The sequence below is a fragment of the Pan paniscus genome, chromosome 5 (assembly GCF_029289425.2).
Source record: "Pan paniscus chromosome 5, NHGRI_mPanPan1-v2.0_pri, whole genome shotgun sequence".
Lineage (NCBI taxonomy): Eukaryota > Metazoa > Chordata > Mammalia > Primates > Hominidae > Pan > Pan paniscus.
The window spans coordinates 180,320,464-180,339,990 of record NC_073254.2 but is presented as its reverse complement, the minus strand read 5'-3'; the positions used below and the strand labels follow the sequence as shown (position 1 = coordinate 180,339,990).

The 19,527-nt window shown below is 41.4% G+C and overlaps 1 protein-coding gene across 1 annotated transcript in view; it reads left to right on the top strand.

Annotated features, from left to right (window-relative positions):
• The window catches only part of SLC22A2 (solute carrier family 22 member 2), a 46,904-nt gene extending 27,805 nt beyond the window's left edge, over positions 1-19,099 (top strand). The window contains exons 10-11 of the mRNA XM_003807401.5: positions 6,794-6,893; positions 18,462-19,099. Coding sequence (XP_003807449.3) covers positions 6,794-6,893; positions 18,462-18,528 — 167 coding nt within the window. The 3' untranslated portion in view covers positions 18,529-19,099. The remainder of the gene's footprint in view (positions 1-6,793; positions 6,894-18,461) is intronic.
• Positions 19,100-19,527: the final 428 nt, after the last annotated feature.

The window sequence follows — 19,527 nt, the reverse complement described above, 5'->3', positions numbered from 1 at the left end:
GGGGTATTGTAAGCAGAGTTTATAGGTCTTAGAAGCCCATGCTGTAGCAGGTGAGTGATAACAGGCTTTAATCCTTTTAAAGCGTGCTGCAGGATGAGATATTGGCGCTGAGTAGGGTAAGGGTGATTAGATTTTAATGGGATAGTAATGGGCATGTGATCGGTTGCCAGGGAGGGAGTAGAGGTATTCCATATTTGTGGGTTAAGGTTGGGGGATACAAGAGGAAGACGCAAAGGAGGCTTTGGGTTGGGAAGAAGGACGGCAATGAGATGTGACTGTAGTCCAGGAATAGTCAGGGAAGCAGATAATTTGGTTAAAATATCTTGGCCTAATAAGGGAACTGGGCAGGTGGGGATAACTGAAAAAAGAGTGCATAAAAGAATGTTGTCCAAGTTGGCACCAGAGTGGGGGAATTTTAAGGGGTTTTGAAGCTGGGCCATCAATACCCACAACAGTTATGGAGGCAAGGGAAATAGGCCCTTGGAAAGGAGGTAATGTGGAGTGGGTAGCCTCCGTATTGATTAAGAAGGGGACGGACTTACCCTCCACCATAAGAGTTACCCAAAGCTCAGTGTCCATCATGGTCCAGGGGGCTTCCGAGGTGATTGGTCAGCATCAGTCTTCAGCTGCTAAGCTGAGCAGATCTGGGGAGGAGTCAGTCAGAGAGCCTTGGGCTAGAGCTTTAGGGGCCCTAGGACTGGCTGCGGGGCAAGTTGGACAGTCCAATTTCCAGTGGGGTCCTGCACAGATGGGACATGGCTTAGGAGGAAGCCCAGGCTGCAGGCATTCCTTGGCCCAGAGGCCAGATTGCTGGCACTTGTAGCAAGCTCCTGGGGGAGGAGGTTCTGGAGGAACCCCTGGCAGCCGCAGTTCAGGCATTTGGAGTTCTTGTGTGCTGGAGATGTGGCTGGGGTTTGTCTCACAGTGGAGGCAAGGAATTGCAATTCAGAAATACATTGCTACTTGGCTGCCTCTACCCTATTATTGTACACCTTGAAGGTGAGGTTAATTAAGTCCTGTTCTGGGGTTTGAGGGCTGGAATTTAATTTTTGGAGCTTTATTCTAATGTCAGGAGCTGACTGGGTAATGAAATGCATATTTAGAATGAGATGGCCTTCTGATCCTTCAGGGTCTAGGGCTGTAAACAGTCTAAGGGTTGCTGCCAAAAGGGCCATGGACCGGGCTGGGTTTTTATATTTGATGAAAAAGAGCCTAAATGCTAACTGATTTGGGAGAGGTCAGATAAAGAAAAAGGAACATTAACCTTGACTACGCCTTTAGCTCCAGCCACCTTTTTAAGAGGAAATTGCTGGGCAGGTAGGGGAGGGCTGGTTGTGGAATGAAACTGTAAGCCAGACCGGGTGTGAGGAGGGGAGGTGAAAAAAGAATTATAGGGTCAGAGAGTAGAGGCTGAGGAAGAATTGGGACCTAGCTCGGCCTGGCAAGGAGTAGCCTGGCAAGGAGCAGCCTGGTGAGGAGGGGGCAGGTCAGATGAGTCTGTAGAAAAGGAAGATTGGAAAGACTCAGTGAAGATTGGGGTTGGGACTGAGGGGACAGGCAGGAGGGAAAGAAGCAAGATTTAGGATGAGTTGCATTGGGAACAGACTAGGGAGGGACCAATGTGTAAAAGAATGCCTGGATGTCAGGGACCTCAGACCGTTTGCCCATTTTACGACAAGAATTATCTAGATTTTGTAGGATGGAAAAATCAAAAGTGCCATTTTCTGGCTATTTGGAACCACTGTCGAGTTTGTATTGGGGTCAAGCAGTGTTGCAGAAGAAAATAAGATGCTTAGATTTTAGGTCAGCTGAGAGTTGAAGAGGTTTTAAGTTTTTGAGAATGCAGGCTAAGGGAGAAGAAGGAGGAATGGAAGGTGGAAGGTTGCCCATAATGAAGGAGGCAAGCCCAGAGAAAAGAGAGAATAGAGACACAGAGAGAAGGAGTGGGGGGTGCTTGCCTCCCAGAAAAGTGTAAAAGGGGTGGGAGGTGCTTGCCCCCCAGGAAAGTGGAGAAGGGGTGGGTACATGGAGAGAAGGGGTTGGGTGAGCAGCCCTGGGCTGCAATGTGGGTGAGCAGCCAAAGCAGGCGTCCCCGTAATTCACTTGCCACCAAGGAATGTGGGTGAATGACCAAGGCAAGCATCCCCGCGGTGATCAGACACCAATGAAATGTGGGTAAATAATCAGGCAGGCATCCCCACATGATTAAACCCAAGTCCGTGACCGGTGCTGGAGCTTTGGGTCCACGGATAAAATGCATCATCTCTGTCTCTACGAGAAAAGGAAAGGAACTGAAATTAAGAGAAGGGAGAGATTGAAGTGTGGTGCCAAGATTGAAAGAAGAAAGAGGTTGAGGGATAGTGAGAGAGGTTGGAGAAGAGAGTGAAGAGAGGCCGCTTACCAGATTTAAAATTGGTGAGATGTTCCTTGGGCTGGTTAGTCTGAGGACCAGAGGTCGTAGGTGGATCTTTCTCACAGAGCAAAGAGCAGGAGGACAGGGGATTGATCTCCCAAGAAAGGTCCCCCGATCCGAGTCGCGGAACCAAATTTCACTGGTGTCGGTGTGAAGAGACCACCAAACAGGCTTTGTGTGAGCAATGAGGCTGTTTATTTCACCTGGGTGCAGGTGGGCTGAGTCCAAAAAGACAGTCAGCGAAGGGAGATAGGGGTGGGGCCGTTTTATAGGATTTGGGTAGGTAATGGAAAATTACAGTCAAAGGGGGTTGTTCTCTGGTGGGCAGGGGTGGGGGACACAAGGTGCTCAGTGGGGGAGCTTTTGAGCCAGGATGAGCCAGGAGAAGGAATTTCACAAGGTAATGTCATCAGTTAAGTCAGGAACAGGCCATTTTCACTTCTTTTGTGATTCTTCAGTTACTTCAGGCCATCTGGATATATACGTGCAGGTCACAGGGGATATGATGGCTTAGCTTGGGCTCAGAGGCCTGACAATTACTATCCATGTTTCTATGATCCTGTATATGCCTAATCCTGTCACTCATAGACATCAGCAGAGTGCAAGGGAAATTAATTCAAAGAAAATAGCAGTTAACATCCCATAGTGCCAAACTAGTTCTTAGCTGAGAGGGACTTTACTGAGAGGGACCTCTAATCCCCTCAGTCTTAGGAAAGACTCTAACCTTTCTAAGTTAGTCCTCAAACCCAAGTTCAGTCAAGTGTCTTTGCCTTTTATTAAGAGGGACTTTTAACCCTCTCTGTCTTAGAAGAGACTCTAACTCCCCTAAATTGGGCCTCTAACCCAATCACGTCCTTTACCTGGGTACGCCAGCACTTACCCAAAGTTAATTAATCAGTGCTGCAGTCTGTTTCCTTTGCGCTGGCGGAGGGGAGGTCTCCTCAGTATCCTCCCTTCAGGGTTCACCAGAAAGATGTTATTGGAAAGGTGTCCGATCCAGACCCCAAGAGAGGGTTCTTGGATCTCACACATGAAAGAATTCAGGGCAAATCCATAGAATAATGTGAAAGCAACTTTATTAAGGAAGTCAAGGAATAAAGAATGGCTACTCCACAGGCAGAGCAGCCCTGAGGGCTGCTAGTTGCCCATTTTTATAGTTATTTCTTGATTATATGCTAAACAAAACGTGGGTTATTAATGAGTTTCCTGTTTTTTGACCATATAGGGTAACTTCCTGATGTTGCCATGGCATTTGTAAACTGTCACAGTACTGGTAGGAGTGTAGCAATGAAGACAACCAGAGGTCCCTCTCATTGCCATCTTGGTTTTGGTGGGTTATAGCCGGCTTTACTGCAGCCTGTTTGACCAGCAAGGTCTTTATGAGCTGTATCTTGTGCTGACCTCCTATCTCATCCTGTGACTTAGAGTGCCTAACTGTCTGGGAATGCAACCCTGTAAGTCTCAGCCTTATTTTACCCAGTCCCTATTCAAGATAAAGTTGTTGTGTTTCAAATGCCTCTGACATGTTGAGGAAAAAAGCTAAATTCTGTAAAATATTTGAAGAGTTTATTCTGAGCCAAATATGAGTGACCATATTCTGACCAAATATGAGTGACTTGCCTGAGGCACAGTCTCAAGAGGTCCTGAGAACATGTGTCCAAGGTAGTTGGATTACAGCTTGGTTTTATACGTATTAAGCAGACAAAAGCCATCCATCAATACATGTGAGGTATCCATTAGTTTGGTCCAGAAAAGCAAGACAACACAAAGCAGGGGCTTCCAGGTCATAGGTGGATTCAAAGATTTTCTGATTGGCAATTGCTTGAAAGAGTTAAGTTATTATCTGAAGATCCGGAATCAATAGAAAAGAGTGCCTGAGTTAAGATAAGTGGTTGTGGAAACCAAGGCTCTTATTATGTAGATGAAGTGTCATAGGTGGTACCCTTTGAGACAATCAATGGCAAATGTTTCCTATACAGACCTTTAAAAGGTGCTAGACTCTCAGTTAATCTCTTCAGGATTGGGAGGGTCTGGAAAGGGAAAGATCTAGTTATGTTAATAGAGATTCTTTACAGATGCAAATTCTCTCCACAAAAGATGGCTTTGCCAGGCCATTTCAAAATAGGGCAAAGAAATATATTTTGGGGTAAAATATTTTAATTTTTTTTGTCTGTCATGTGATATTATTCTATGGTCAGGCTGGAATTTGCTATCTTATTGCTACAAAGAGTCTGTTGTGTCAGTCTTAAGATATGTTTTAATGTTAACACTGGTGAGTTGTGCTTGAACTCCAAAAGGGAGAGGGTATAATGAGATATGTCTGACCCCCACCCCTTTCCATCAGGGCTTGAATGGGAAGGGGTGGGGGTGAAAAACCTTCAAGTTTTTCAGTTCAATTCAATCAGTTGGGGATCTCCGAATTTTATTTTTAGTTTACATTTGTGAGGTGTTATTGTTAAAGAAAAACTTCTGCTGAATTAAATTTTTAAGAGTTTAATTAAGCAAAGAATGATTCGAGAATCAGGCAGCCTCCTGAGCCAGAGTAGGCTCCGAGATTCCAACACAACCACACGGTGAAAGATTTATGGACAGAAAAAGAAAATCACGTACACAAATCGGAAGTGAGGTACAGCAATAATGGGATTGGTTACAGCTTAGCGTTTGCCTTATTTGAACATGGTTTGAACAGTTGGCCACATTTGACTGGCTAAAACTTGGTGATTTTGTAACCACCCAAGGGGTTCACCTTGCCTGCTGCCTAGACAGTCAATTTCTCCAGACAGGGGAATTGCAATAGAGAATGAGTAATTCACACAGAGCCGGCTGTGTGGGAGACTGGAGTTTTATTATTACTCAAATCAGTCTCCTGAGCATTTGGGGAGCAAAGTTTTTAAGCATAACTTTGTGGATGGGGGAAGCCAGTGAGCCGGCAGTGCTGATTGGTCAGGGATGAAATCATAGGGAGTCAAAGCTGTCTTCTTGCACTGAGTCAGTTCTTGCTGGGGGCCACAAGATCAGATAAGCCAGTTTATCAATTTGGGTGGTGTCAGCTGATCCATCGAGTGCAGGGTCTGCAAAATACCTCAAGCACTGATTTTAGCAGCAGTTTAGAAAGGGTCAGAATCTTGTAGACTCCAACTGCATGACTCCTAAACCATAATTTCTTATGTTGTGGCTAATGTTAGTCCTACAAAGGCAACCTAGTCCCCAGGCAACAAAGAGGTCTCCTTTCGCTGTGGTCATCTTTGTTTTAATCTATAAACTAAGTTTCTCCCAAAGTTAGTTCAGCCTATACCCAAGAATGACAAGGACAGCTTGGAGGTTAGAAGCAAGATGAAGTCGATTAAGTTAGATCTCTTTCACTGTCTCAGTCATAATTTTGCAAAGGTGGTTTTAATTGGCACAAGAGTAGGCTATAGTGTGTTTACCATTCCATCTAGGTTATAGTTCACAATGTATAGAGAAACCTTTAGGCCAAACTTAAAATATGTAAGGAGGCAGCTGTAGGCTAAACTTGACTTGACAGTATGTTATCCCAATTTATATAGGAATGTCTGGAGCATCAGAAAGATTACAGAACTTCCCAAGGCCTTGAGACCAGTATGTGAGGGGCCAGAGTTGGAGCCCAGGCCCACAGAGCTTGGGATCTGTGCCTTGCAGCTTCTAATTCAGCCATTTTCTGAGGGTGTAAAAATAGAGACTGGCATGCAGTGTTTTGAGACCTCAAAACTAGTAAAGAACCCACGTCCTATTTTCTGTATTCTATTATTGTGAAACACAGATAAATACAACTTTAAAAGATCAAAACTTTTATCAGAATCTAAAGAAACAAAAACATGTAAGTGTTTATTATTAAAGATTATAGCTAGAGACAAAGAAAAAAAGGAATAACGGGAATTTAATGAACACCTGAATTTTAACTAAAATCCTGGCTATACTTTTTAGTGCTCTTACATAGTAATAGATACATAATTCATTACTTTTATTTGCTAGAAATGATCCAAGTTTCTGACTTATTTTCCTTACTAAGTGATTTAAACTGGCAGGGTTACGGTCCTCCTTTTCATACAGTTAATTTTTTGCAGAGTTATTTTCTAACTCCAAAGTATCTTAATATGGTGGCAATGTCCTCTACCCTAGAATAACCTTGACTCAAAATGTTAAGTATTTCATTTCCCTATTAGGAATAGTAATTCAATGGAGTTTGGAACTGGTATAATATTTATAATGGAAAATACAGCAGTCAGAGATGGCAAAGGAATCTGTAAATAAGTATAGGAAAACGCCAAAAAAATGTTTTAAACAAAAATAAGGGAAACTCTAATTATAGACCTTGAGTTTTTCAGTTCTTAATGTGATATTCATCTGTTTGGCTTTCAGGCGTGCTTGGCTTGGTTGCTGGAGGTCTGGTGCTGTTGCTTCCAGAAACTAAAGGGAAAGCTTTGCCTGAGACCATCGAGGAAGCCGAAAATATGCAAAGGTAGGCAGTTGAAAGTTCTAAATGAATTGCTCTATAAAGGTTTTAAGACAACCCTGTAGCCATTTGGAAAGAATTAAATTGACTTTATACTTCACACCATACACTGAGATAAATTCAAACTAAATCAAAGACTTGAAAGCATCCAAAAAATTAGTAAAATTACAAAGACACTGTACGAGAATTTCTTTAAAGTTTCATGTGGTGAAGGTCTTTCTAAATATGACCCAAAAAATCCAGAATCCATAGAAGAAAGGTCAATATGTTTGCTTTCATAAAAATAAAATATTCTGTGTTAAACAACTACCATAAGCTAAAAATAAAATTATAAACTTGAAGAAAATATTTACTACTCTACATTGGGCTAATTTTCCTAACAATTCCATAAAAGCAACCACCTAATAGAAAAAAAAAATAGGCAACAGATTTGAGCAAATAAGTCAATGAAAAGGAAATAAAAACAGCTCTTAAATATATGAAAATATGCTCAACTTCCTTCATAGTAAGAGAAGTTCAAATTAACACTGCACTAATAACTACTTGGATTGTCAAAACTAAAATTACTTGGTAACACACTATGTTGGGGAAGAATGGGGAGAAATGTAGTCTCCCGTGTTGCTGGTAGGAATTAGATGCCTCTATAATGGGCAATGCAATAGTAGTATAAAAATTACAAACATGGGCTGGGTGCAGTGGCTCATGCTTCTAATCCCAGCACTTTGGGATGCCGAGGCGGGTGGATCACAAGGTCAGGAGATTGAGATCAGCCTGGGTAACATGGTGAAACCCCGTCTCTACTAAAAAAGTACAAAAAAATTATCTGGGTGTGGTGGTATGTGCCTGTAATCCCAGCCACTGGGGAGGCTGAGGCAGGAGAATTGCTTGAACCTGGGAGGCAGAGGTTGCAGTGAGCTGAGATCATGCCACTGCACTCCAGCCTGGGCGACAAAGCAAGACTCTGTCTCAAAAAAATAAAAATAAATAAAAATTATAAACGTATATCCTTTAACCTAGTAACTCTACACCTCTAGAAGTTTACGTGTACAAAGTGATATATGTACAGGACTAGTCATTAAGGCAATTTTTTATAACAAGTGTTTGGAAACAACCTAAATGACCATGAATTAGAACACCAGTTAAATAAATGATATGCCATTCTGTAAAATTATACAGCCATTAAAAAGAATGAGGCCGTTTCACATACGCTGACAAGGAAAGCTCTCCAAGATATATTGCTAATGGGGGAAAAGGCAAAACATAGAAATGTATATATTCTATCATTTGTGTAAAAATAGTGAAAGACATATATATAAATACTTGTATCTCTGGAAAAATGTACTAGAACCATAACATTGGTTGTCTATGGAATTGAGTGACTGTGAGATACAGGTAGAAGGGAGACTTCAATGCTTACGTTTTTGTAATTTTGAATTTTGGACCATATGAATCCATTCAAACAGTACATTAAAAAAATTCTAGATAAAGACAAACCTATCTGACACTCTCCTCACAAGTTTGTTTATACAGTATGTTTAGATATTTTTATTTATTTTCTTCTTACTCCACTTTTGGCCTGCTGATGCCACAAACAACTGATTTTTATTCATTTTACCAAACCTTCATGTTTGACATTTTCAGTACTTGGGCAAAATGCTGGTAAATCACAGTGGACTGAGGCTTTTCCTAGAACTTGAGTCTTAGAGTTGGAAGAGGCCTTTGAATCTGAGCAGAGGTCACACACTCGCAGCCTGCAGGCCACCAAGTTCTCCAGTGCTTTCTTTGGCCTACACAGTATTTTTTTAAAGTGGGAAATTCCACATAAACTGGATTTCCAGGATCTGTTTTTAAAAAGCAGAAGATTTGGTAACACTGAGAAGATATTTCCTCTTGTTGGCAATTTGTAGGAGCTGAATGATCGCTTGGCTTTCTCAAGGGCACGCCCTCTGCAGGAGGCCACAGTCCCCACTGTTTCCTATTGTCTTTGGTACATTGTATGATCTGCTTGGTGCATGCAGACATTTGAGTTGGAGACCTTTCATCTAAACCAACCACCTCCAACCCCGTACCCCTCTCCCCATGCAGCTTCCCATACACATGGGCACCTCCCTTCAAAGACAGTCTAAATCCTGTTTACTGCTGTATCACTGGAACTCAGCACAGTGCGTGGCATACACAGAGCAGGAGCTTACCAATTATTTGTGGAATAAATGCTGAAGTTCTTTCTACAGCATGCCTAATTGAAGTTTCTTTCTCTAGCCAGCGCCAGTGCCAGGCAGGCAGTAATATGTGTGGTGAAGAGCAAGTCCTGTAGAGCCTGAGCCCTGCCGTCACATTTCCCATGTGTGTGGCTTTATTGCCTTAATGCCTCAAAGCCTCAGTTTCCTCATCTGTAAATGGGGACAACAGTACCTACTCACTGGATTAAAGAAGAAAATATGTGTAAAGTGCCTGACACTAATTAAGTGTCGATTGGTTCCTGATTAAATTGTTATGGTTCCTAAGGGCGCTAAACCTGTCCTAGTTACAAATATAACCTGTGAACTTATACCTAATACCTTATCTCACTTCTTAAGCCTGTTTTCCTTTCTGTAAAATGAGGATAACAATAGCTAACATTTACTAAGTGCTCTCACCCAGTGCTTTCCAATTGACACTCACCAAGTGTCAATAAAGTGCCTGACACTAATTAATTAACATCTACAAGCCACCGCTATTACTCATAGAAGCTTTTGTAGCTGTTCTATGAAACAGGAAAATATATGCCTAGACTATTTATTGGAAATCAAATTTTAAAATACATTCCGAATTGTTGTAAGTTGGAGAAGTGTGGCTCAGCGACACACACATACCTATGCTTGTCAGAGTTGTTCATTTTCATCAGGCTGGTTCAAAGCAGGCTAAAGAGATATTTCAAAAGACCATTCCTGTTGTTATTTTGTATTCTTTCCATTTATGTGATCTACAAATACTCCTATGAAGATTTGCACTGTTCTTGTTTCTGTATTACATAACCCAGTTCACCACGCACTGAGAGATATGTGTAAGACTTGGAGAATTGCAGAAGAGCGGGAGTGGTGAGGGCTGAGACAGAGCCAGAGAACAGTGCCCCTACAGAGTGAGGGGTGGGAGGTGTGGCCTGCAGGAGGCAGGGATGTCTGGGAGCAAGAGGGCAGACCACAGCTGGCACTGAAAACTGACTCCAAGAACAGTGTCACATGTGCCAGCAGAAACAGGGCAGGGCAAGAGTCCCTCCCTCACCAACCAAGTCATTTGGTTCCTAAGGGCACTAAACCTGTCATAGTTACAAATATAGCCTGTATGGACTTATACCCTATTCTTTATCTCACTTCTCACTTTTTTTGTCTCTCTATTTTTGAGACAGGGTCTCCCACAGGTTACCCTGGCTGGAGTGCAGTGGCTCAATCTCAGCTCATTGCAGCCTCGACCTCCTGGGCTCAGGTCATTCTCCCACCTCATCTTCCCAAGTAGCTAGGACTACAGGCATGTGCCACCATGCCCAGCTAATTTTTTGTATTTTTTTAATAGAGACAGGTTTCACCATGTTGCCCAGGATGGTCTCGAACTGTGGAGCTCAAGTTATCCGCCCACCTTGGCCTCCCAAATTGCTGGGATTACAGGTGTGAGCCACCACACCCAGCCCCTTATCTCACTTCTTAAGCTGGTTTTCCTTGCTGTAAAATGAGGATAACAATAGCTAACATTTACTAAGAGCTCTACCCAGTGCTTTCCATGCCCTTCCCATGCACCTTCTTTTATTGCACTTCATTTTATTGTGCTTTGCAGATATTGTGTTTTTTAACAGATTGAAGGTATACAGCAACCCTACATTAAGCAAGTTTATTTGCAGCATTGTTCCAACAGCAGGTGCTCACTTCATGTCACTGTGGCATGTTTTGGTAATTCTCACAATATTTTAAACTTTTCCATTATTATCATATCTGTGATGGTGATCTACAATCAGTGATCTTTGATACTGCTATTGTAATTGTTTTAGGGCACCACAAACCATGTCTGTGTAAAACAGAAAACTTAATTGATAAATGCGTGTGATCTGACTGTTCCACACACTGAGCATTCCCCCATCTCTCTCCCTCTCCTTGGGCCTTCCTATTGCCCAAGACACAACCGTATTGAAATTAGGCCAATTAATAGCTCTACAATGCCCTCTAGGTGTTAAATGAAAGGAAGAGTTGCAAGTCTCAACTTTAAAGCAAAAGGCAGAAATGATTACGCTCAATGAGGAAGTCATGTTGAAAGCCAGCATAAGCTGAAAGTGAGGACTCTTGCACCAGGTAGCCAAGTCGAGAATGCACAGGAAAAGTTCTTGAAGGAAGTATAAAAATGCTACAAATGAGAAATGAAACAGCCTTATTGCTGATATGGAGAAAGCTTGAGTGGTCTGGATAGAAGATCAAACCGGTCACAACATTCCCTTAAGCCAAAGCCTAATCCAGAACAAGGCCCTAACTCTCTTCCATTATATGAAGGCTGAGACAGGTGAAGAAGTAGCAGAAGGAAAATTCGAAGTTAGTAAGTTTGGTTCATAAGGCTTAAGGAAAGAAGCCATCTGCATAACTTGAAAGTGCAAAATGAAGCAGCAAGTGCTGATGTAGAAGCTGCAGCAAGTTATCCAGATCTAACAAAGATCACTGATAAAGGTGGTCACACTAAACAACAGATTTTCAATATAGACACAACAGCCTTCTATTGGAAGAAGATGCCATTTAGGACTTTCATGAAGAGCGAGGAAAAAATCAATGTCTGGTTTCAAAGCTCGAAGGACAGGTTGACTCTCTTGTGAAGGGTGAATGCAGCTGGTGACTAGAAGGTGAAGCCAGTGTTCATTTACCATGAAAACCCTAGGGTCCCTAAGAATTATGCTAAATCTACTCTGCTTGTGCTCATGGAATAGCAAAGCCTGTGTACAGATAACAGTACATCTGTTTACAGCATGGTTTATTGACTATTTTAAGCCTGCCGTTTAGACCTACTGCTTAGAAAAGAAGATTGCTTTCAAAAGATTACTGCTCATTGACAATACATACACCTGGTCACCCAAGAGCTCTGATGGAGATGTACCTAAAGATTAATGTTGTTTTAATGCCTGCTAACACAACATCCTTTCTGCAGCCCATGGATCAAGGAGTAGTTTTGACATTCAAGTATTATTATTTAAGAAATATACTTTATAAGGCTATAGCTACCATAGATGGTAATTCCTCTGATTGTTCTAGGCAAAGTACATTGAAAAACCTTCTGGAAAGCTTTCACCATTGTAGATGCCACTAAGAACATTTGTGGATCATTAGAGGAGGTCAAAATATGAATGTTAATGGGAGTTTTGAAGAAGTTGATTACAGCCCTCATGGATAACTTTGAAGAGCTCAAGACTTCAGCATAAAAAGTGTCTGCAGATACAATAGAAATAGCAAGAGAACTAGAATTAGAAGTAGAGCCCGAAGATGTGACTGAATTGCTTCAACCTCATGATAAAACTTGAACAGATGAGGAGTTGCTTCTTACAGATGAGCTTAGAAAGTGGTTTCTTGAGATGGAATCTACTCCTAGTGGAGATCCCGTGAACATTGTTGAAATGACAACAAAGGATTTAGAATATTCCATAAACTTAGTTGACAGAACAGCATCAGGGTTTGAGAGGATTGACTCCAATTTTTAAAGAAGCTCTACTGTGGGTAAAATGCTATGAAATAGCATTGCATGCTATAGAGAAATCTTTCATGAAGGGAGGAGTCAACCAACATTGAAAACTTCATATTCTTGTTTTAAGAAGTTTCAACAGCCACTTCAACCTTCAGCTACCACTGTCTTGCTCAGTCAGCAGCCATCAACATAGAGGCAAGAGCCTCCACCAGCAAGATTACCACAAATTGAAGGTTCAGATGATTGTTAGCATTTTTAAAAAATAAAGTATTTTTAAATTACATTGTTTTCTTAGACATAATATTGCACATTTAATAGACTACAGTATAGTGTAACCGTAACTTTTATATGAACTGGGAAACCAACAAAAATGTATGACTCACTTTATGGTAAAATTTACTTTATTGTGGTAGTCTGGAACTGAATCCCCAATATCTCTGAGGTATGCCTGTATTCCCTCATTGAATCCTTGCAGCAACCCTATGAAATAGGCGTTATTATTATTAACCCCACTGACAACTGGAAAAAAAAAAAAAAAAACAGGCCAGAGAAAGTAAAGGACTTGCTCAAAACCACACAGCCAATCAGTGACAAAGCCAAAGTTTCAATCCTGGCAGCTAGACTTTGTGGCCCATGAACTTGTCTCACCATCAGAGGGTTGGGCTCATGAATGGGACAATACGATGAAACACCCATCACAGTGCTTGGTATTTAGTTAGTAGTCACTCACCGGTGGCTGATGTTGTTGCTGCTGCTGCTGTTGTTGCTGCTGCTATTGTCATTTTTCTTGTTGCTGTTGTTGCTGCTATTGCTGTTGTTATTGTTACTGCTGCTATTGTTTTTGCTGTTGCTATTACTGTTGTTATTGCTATTGTACTTATTTCTACTGTTGTTACTGTTGTTGCTGCTGCTGTTATAATTATTGCTGCTGTTCCTACTGCTGCTACTGTTGTTGCTACTGTTGTTGCTGCTGTTGTTGCTGATGTTGCTGCTGCTGTTGTTACTGCTGGTGTTCCTACTGCTGTTGTTGCTGCTGCTGTTATTGCTTCTGTTGCTATTGCTGTGGGTATTGTTGCTGCTGTTGCTGTTGTTGACTGTGATGCTCTTGCTATTGTTGTTGCCGATGCTTCCATTGTTATTGCTGCTGCTGTTGTTGCTACTACTGTTACTGTTACTGCTGTTACTGTTGTTGCCACTGTTAGTGTTGTGGCTGATGCTATTGCTGCTACTGTTACTGTTGCTGCTGTTACTGTGCTGTTGTTTTTGTCACTGCTGTTGCTGCTGTTGTTGCTTTTGTTATTGTTGCAGCTACTGTTGTTCCTGCTTTGTTGCTGTTGCTGATGCTTTTGCTGTGGGTGTTGTTTTGTTTGCTGCTGTTGCTGTTCACTTTTGTTATTGTTACAGCTACTGTTGTTGCTGCTCTTGCTGCTGCTGCTGTTGCTGCTTCTGCTATTGCTGTTGCTGCTTTTTCTGACGTTGCTGTTGTTGCTGCTGTTATAATTATTGCTGCTGCTGTTGTTGCTGCTGTTGCTTTTGTTATTGTTGCAGCTACTTTTGTTGCTCCTCTTGTTGTTGTTGCTGCTATTGCTGCTGTTGTTGCTTTTGTTATTGTTGCTGCTGCTACCTGTTGCTGACATTGCTATTGCTGCTGCTGTTGTTGCTGCTACTGCTATGTTGCTGTTTCTATTATTATTGCTGTTGTTGACTATGATGCTGTTGCTGTTGCTGCTGCTGCTGTTGCTGAAATTGTTGCTGTTGTTGTTAATGCTGTTGTCATTGCTACTACTATGGCTGCTGCTGCTGTTGTTACCACTATTGCTACTGCAACTGCTGTTGTTACTACTGCTGATGTTGCTGCTACTGTTACTGTCATGGTTGCTGCTACTATTGCTGCTATTGTTGCTTTTGTTGTTGCTGCTGCTTCTGTTATTGCCATTGTTGATTATGATGCTGTTGCTATTGCTGTCACTGCTGCTACTGTTGCTGACACTGTTGTTGCTGCTACTGTTGCTGATGTTGTCATTACTGCTATTGTTACTGCTGCTGTTGCTGTTATGATTGCTGCTGCTATTGCTGTTGTTGTTGCTTTTATTGTTGTTGCTGCTGTTACTGCTGTTGTTGCTGCTATTGCTGCTATTGTTGTAATTATTGCTGCTACTGCTGCTGCTGCTATTACTGCTATTTCTGTTGCTACTGCTGCTGTTGCTGTTGCTGTGGCTAATGTTGCTGTTGTTAATTGTGATGCTATTGCTGTTGCTGATGCTGCTGTTGCTATTGCTGTTGCTGTTGCTGATACTGTTGCTATCGTTGCTTTTGTTATTGTTGCTGTTGTTGCTGCTGCTGCTACTGTTGCTGTTGCTGCAGCTGCTCTTATTGTTGCTGCTGCTGTTGCTGTTGTTACTGCTGCTATTGTTGCTCTTGTTGCCGATGCTGCTACTGTTGCTATTGCTGTTGCTGCTACTCTTACTGTTGCTATTGCTGCTACTATTGCTGCTGGTGTTGCTGCTACTGTTGTTGGTACTATGGTAATGATTGCTGCTGCTGCTGCTGCTACTGTTATTACTGCGATTTCTGTTGCTACTGCTGCTGTTGCTGTTGCTGTGGCTATTGTTGCTGTTGTTAATTGTGATGCTATTGCTGTTGCTGATGCTTTTGTTTCTATTGCTGTTGCTGATAGTGTTGCTATTGTTGCTTTTGTTATTGTTGCTGTTGCTGCTGCTGCTACTGTTTCTGTTGTTGCTGCTCTTATTGTTGCTGCTGCTGTTGCTGTTGTTAATGCTGCTATTGTTGCTGTTGTTACTGCTGCTATTGTTGCTGTTGTTGCTGATGCTGCTACTGCTGCTATTGCTGTTGCTGATACTGTTGCTATTGTTGCTTTTGTTATTGTTGCTGTTGTTGCTGCTGCTGCTACTGTTGTTGCTGCTGCTGCTACTGTTGCTGTTGCTGCGGCTGCTCTTATTGTTGCTGCTGCTATTGCTGTTGTTGTTGATGCTGCTACTGTTGCTATTGCTGTTGCTGCTACTATTACTGTTGCTATTGCTGCTGCTACTATTGCTGCTGGTGTTGCTGCTACTGTTGTTGCTACTATGGTAATGATTGCTGCTGCTGCTGCTACTGTTATTACTGCGATTTCTGTTGCTACTGCTGCTGTTGCTGTTGCTGTGGCTATTGTTGCTGTTGTTAATTGTGATGCTATTGCTGTTGCTGATGCTTTTGTTGCTATTGCTGTTGCTGTTGCTGATACTGTTGCTATTGTTGCTTTTGTTATTGTTGCTGTTGTTGTTGCTGCTGCTACTATTGCTGTTGCTGCTGCTCTTATTGTTGCTGCTGCTGTTGCTGTTGTTACTGCTGCTATTGTTGCTGTTGTTGTTGCTGATGCTGCTACTGCTGCTATTGCTGTCGCTGCTACTGTTGCTATTGTTGCTTTTGTTATTGTTGCTGTTGTTGCTGCTGCTGCTACTGTTGCTGTTGCTGCAGCTGCTATTGTTGCTGCTGCTGTTGCTGTTGTTACTGCTGCTATTGTTGCTCTTGTTGCTGATGCTGCTACTGTTGCTATTGCTGTTGCTGCTACTATTACTGTTGCTATTGCTGCTGCTACTATTGCTGCTGGTGTTGCTGCTACTGTTGTTGCTACTATGGTAATGATTGCTGCTGCTGCTGCTGCTACTCTTATTACTGCTATTTCTGTTGCTACTGCTGCTGTTGCTGTTGCTGTGGCTATTGTTGCTGTTGTTAATTGTGATGCTATTGCTGTTGCTGATGCTGCTGTTGCTATTGCTGTTGCTGTTGCTGATACTGTTGCTATCGTTGCTTTTGTTATTGTTGCTGCTGCTGCTACTGTTGCTGTTGCTGTTGCTGCTGCTGCTCTTATTGTTGCTGCTGCTGTTGCTGTTGTTACTGCTGCTATTGTTGCTCTTGTTGCTGATGCTGCTACTGTTGCTATTGCTGTTGCTGCTATATTACTGTTGCTATTGCTGCTACTATTGCTGCTGGTGTTGCTGCTACTGTTGTTGGTACTATGGTAATGATTGCTGCTGCTGCTGCTGCTGCTACTGTTATTACTGCGATTTCTGTTGCTACTGCTGCTGTTGCTGTTGCTGTGGCTATTGTTGCTGTTGTTAATTGTGATGCTATTGCTGTTGCTGATGCTGCTGTTGCTATTGCTGTTGCTGATACTGTTGCTATTGTTGCTTTTGTTATTGTTGCTCTTGTTGCTGCTGCTGCTACTGTTGCTGTGGCTGCTATTATTGTTGCTGCTGCTGTTGCTGTTGTTACTGCTGCTGTTGTTGCTGTTATTGTTGCTGATGCTGCTACTGTTGCTATTGCTGTTGCTGCTACTATTACTGTTGCTATTGCTGCTGCTACTGCTGCTGGTGTTGCTGCTACTGTTGTTGCTACTATGGTAATGATTGCTGCTACTGCTGCTGCTGCTGTTGCTGCTATTACTACTGCTACTTCTGTTGCTGCTGCTGCTGTTATTGCTGTGACTTCTGTTGTTGCTACTGCTGATTTTGCTATTTCTGCGGCTATTGTTGCTGCTGTTGTTGCTCTTAATTGTGATGGTGTTGATTCTGTTGCTATTGTTGCTGCTATTGCTACAATTGTTGCTGCTGTTGTTGCTATTGTTGGTTTTGTTGTTACTGTTTCTGTTGCTTTTGTTATTGTTGCTGCTGCTGTTGCTGTTGCTGCTGCTGCTGATGCTGTTACTGTTACTATTGCTATTACTGATACTATTGTTGCTGCTGCTGTTGCTCGTGTTGCTACTGTTGCTATTGCTGTTACTACTGAGGATCCTATTGTTGCTATTGCTGTTGCTGCTGATGGTATTACTGTTGCCATATCTGTTGCTGCTACTGTTACTGTTGCTGTTGCTATTACTATTGTTGCTGCTGTTGCTTTTGTTGTTGTTACTGCTGCTGTTGTCGCTGATGCTTCTACTGTTGCTATTGCAGTTGCTGCTGTAATTACTGTTGTTGCTGCTGTTGCTACTATTGCTGCTACTGTTGCTGCTGTTCTTGCTTTTGTTGTTCCTGCTGCTGCTTCTATTGCTGCTATTTCTACTGTTGTTGTTTCTGCTGCTGTAGTTGTTGTTATTGTTGTTGGCAGAGAGACCAGAGGAGCTCAACTGACTTGATTTTACCTCCCCATCTGGAGCTTTAGAGAATTCCAAAACCATAGGGTGATTTGGGTAAGCTTCTGCCATCCCTCGTCTCAGATTGGATTGGTCCAGAAAATGAGACAAGACTAACCAACTCCAGGTGGGGGAAATTCTGTGAGATGCTGGGTGGCTGGGAGCAGCCCACAGCTGATTCAATATTGCTATAAACAGGAACAGGTCCAAAGGGCATGGCTGGGAACAACAAAATGAAGAAAGCAGCATTTCTACGATGAATATCAGCAATGTCCTGGCATTCACGAAGACAAGATGATTGAGAAAACTTGCAATTTGAACAAATGTTTTAATTGCAGTCTTCATTTATCAAGCTGTTGAAAAGTAAATACACTTTGAAAAAATAATTTTTCAAATTCTATTTGCATAACTAATGATAACAAGATTTTGCAATCTTCATCTTTAACTGATATAAGATTAAGTTTAGACTTTACCCACATTCTCTATTACAGAGAAAGGTGAACACCCTAAAAAAGGAACTTATTTAGGCCAGTTCCAATTCAATAAGATAATTTTAGGAATAACTCTGTCGACATGAGTTATCAACAAGTTCTGTCCATTTTCTTTGTGAGAACCACCACTCAGAACACATTGCAAGACTAATCCTGAACAAAGTTTATAATCATTTGTTGTTCCTCTCATTTATTACCCACTTTATTTTGGTTTTCAGCCTCCTCATAATTTCTTTCTCCCCTCTCCATTTTTATTTCTTATTGCAGACCAAGAAAAAATAAAGAAAAGATGATTTACCTCCAAGTTCAGAAACTAGACATTCCATTGAACTAAGAAGAGAGACCGTTGCTGCTGTCATGACCTAGCTTTGATGGCAGCAAGACCAAAAGTAGAAATCCCTGCACTCATCACAAAGCCCATACAACTCAACCAAACTTACCCCTGAGCCCTATCAACCTAGGTCTACAGCCAGTGGAGTCTATTGTACACTGTGGAAAAATACCCATGGGACCAGATCCTGCCAAATTCTTCCAGCTCACGTTATTCTCAGCATTCCTAGGACATTGGACATTGGTTTTCTGGAGGGTTTTTTTTCCATCTTTGTATTTTTTAAAATTTGATTCTTTTCTTTGCAATGCTATCTAACCAGAATACATAGGGGAACTGTGGGCTAGGCAAACAAAGTAGAAAAAAGTGTGAAAAACAGTAAAGTTGGGAGAGGAGCATCTATTTTCTTAAAGAAATAAAACACCCAAAACAATATAAAGTTGTCCAGAATGTATGTCAAGAACTTTAGATAGGCCTTTCAGTAACATAGGTGAAGAAATTTTTAAAAATACATTGATTATTATCTAGGTTAGACTTAAAGTGAATCTCAAATAAAAGAATCAGGAATACAACTTAAGTAATCATGAGGTCCTTCCATATTTAGATTGGGTAAGCATGAATGTGTATTTTCTACAAAAGACCTTGAGAAGAGTTCAATAAAAAATGTTAGCATTATAAAACCATTGATGATCATTTTTTAGTCTGGTAAAAATGTCTTAACATTTGTGGATTTTAAAATACATGTTAATATTTTATAAAAGTAATATTATGAATACATTTTTAAAAGCTAAATATCATAAGGCTTATAATGAAAACAAAATTTCCTTGCCCTATTTCACCTCTACTAATTTCTCAGAGAAAATTTTCAACTATTTTAGGTGAATTTTCCCCCTGAGATTCATCTCCATATATACAAATAACTTCTTTATATTGACATTTCTTGATTTTTCAGCTTAAATATTATCTATTTACTTTTTAATATAAAAGATAAAAATGTAACTCTCT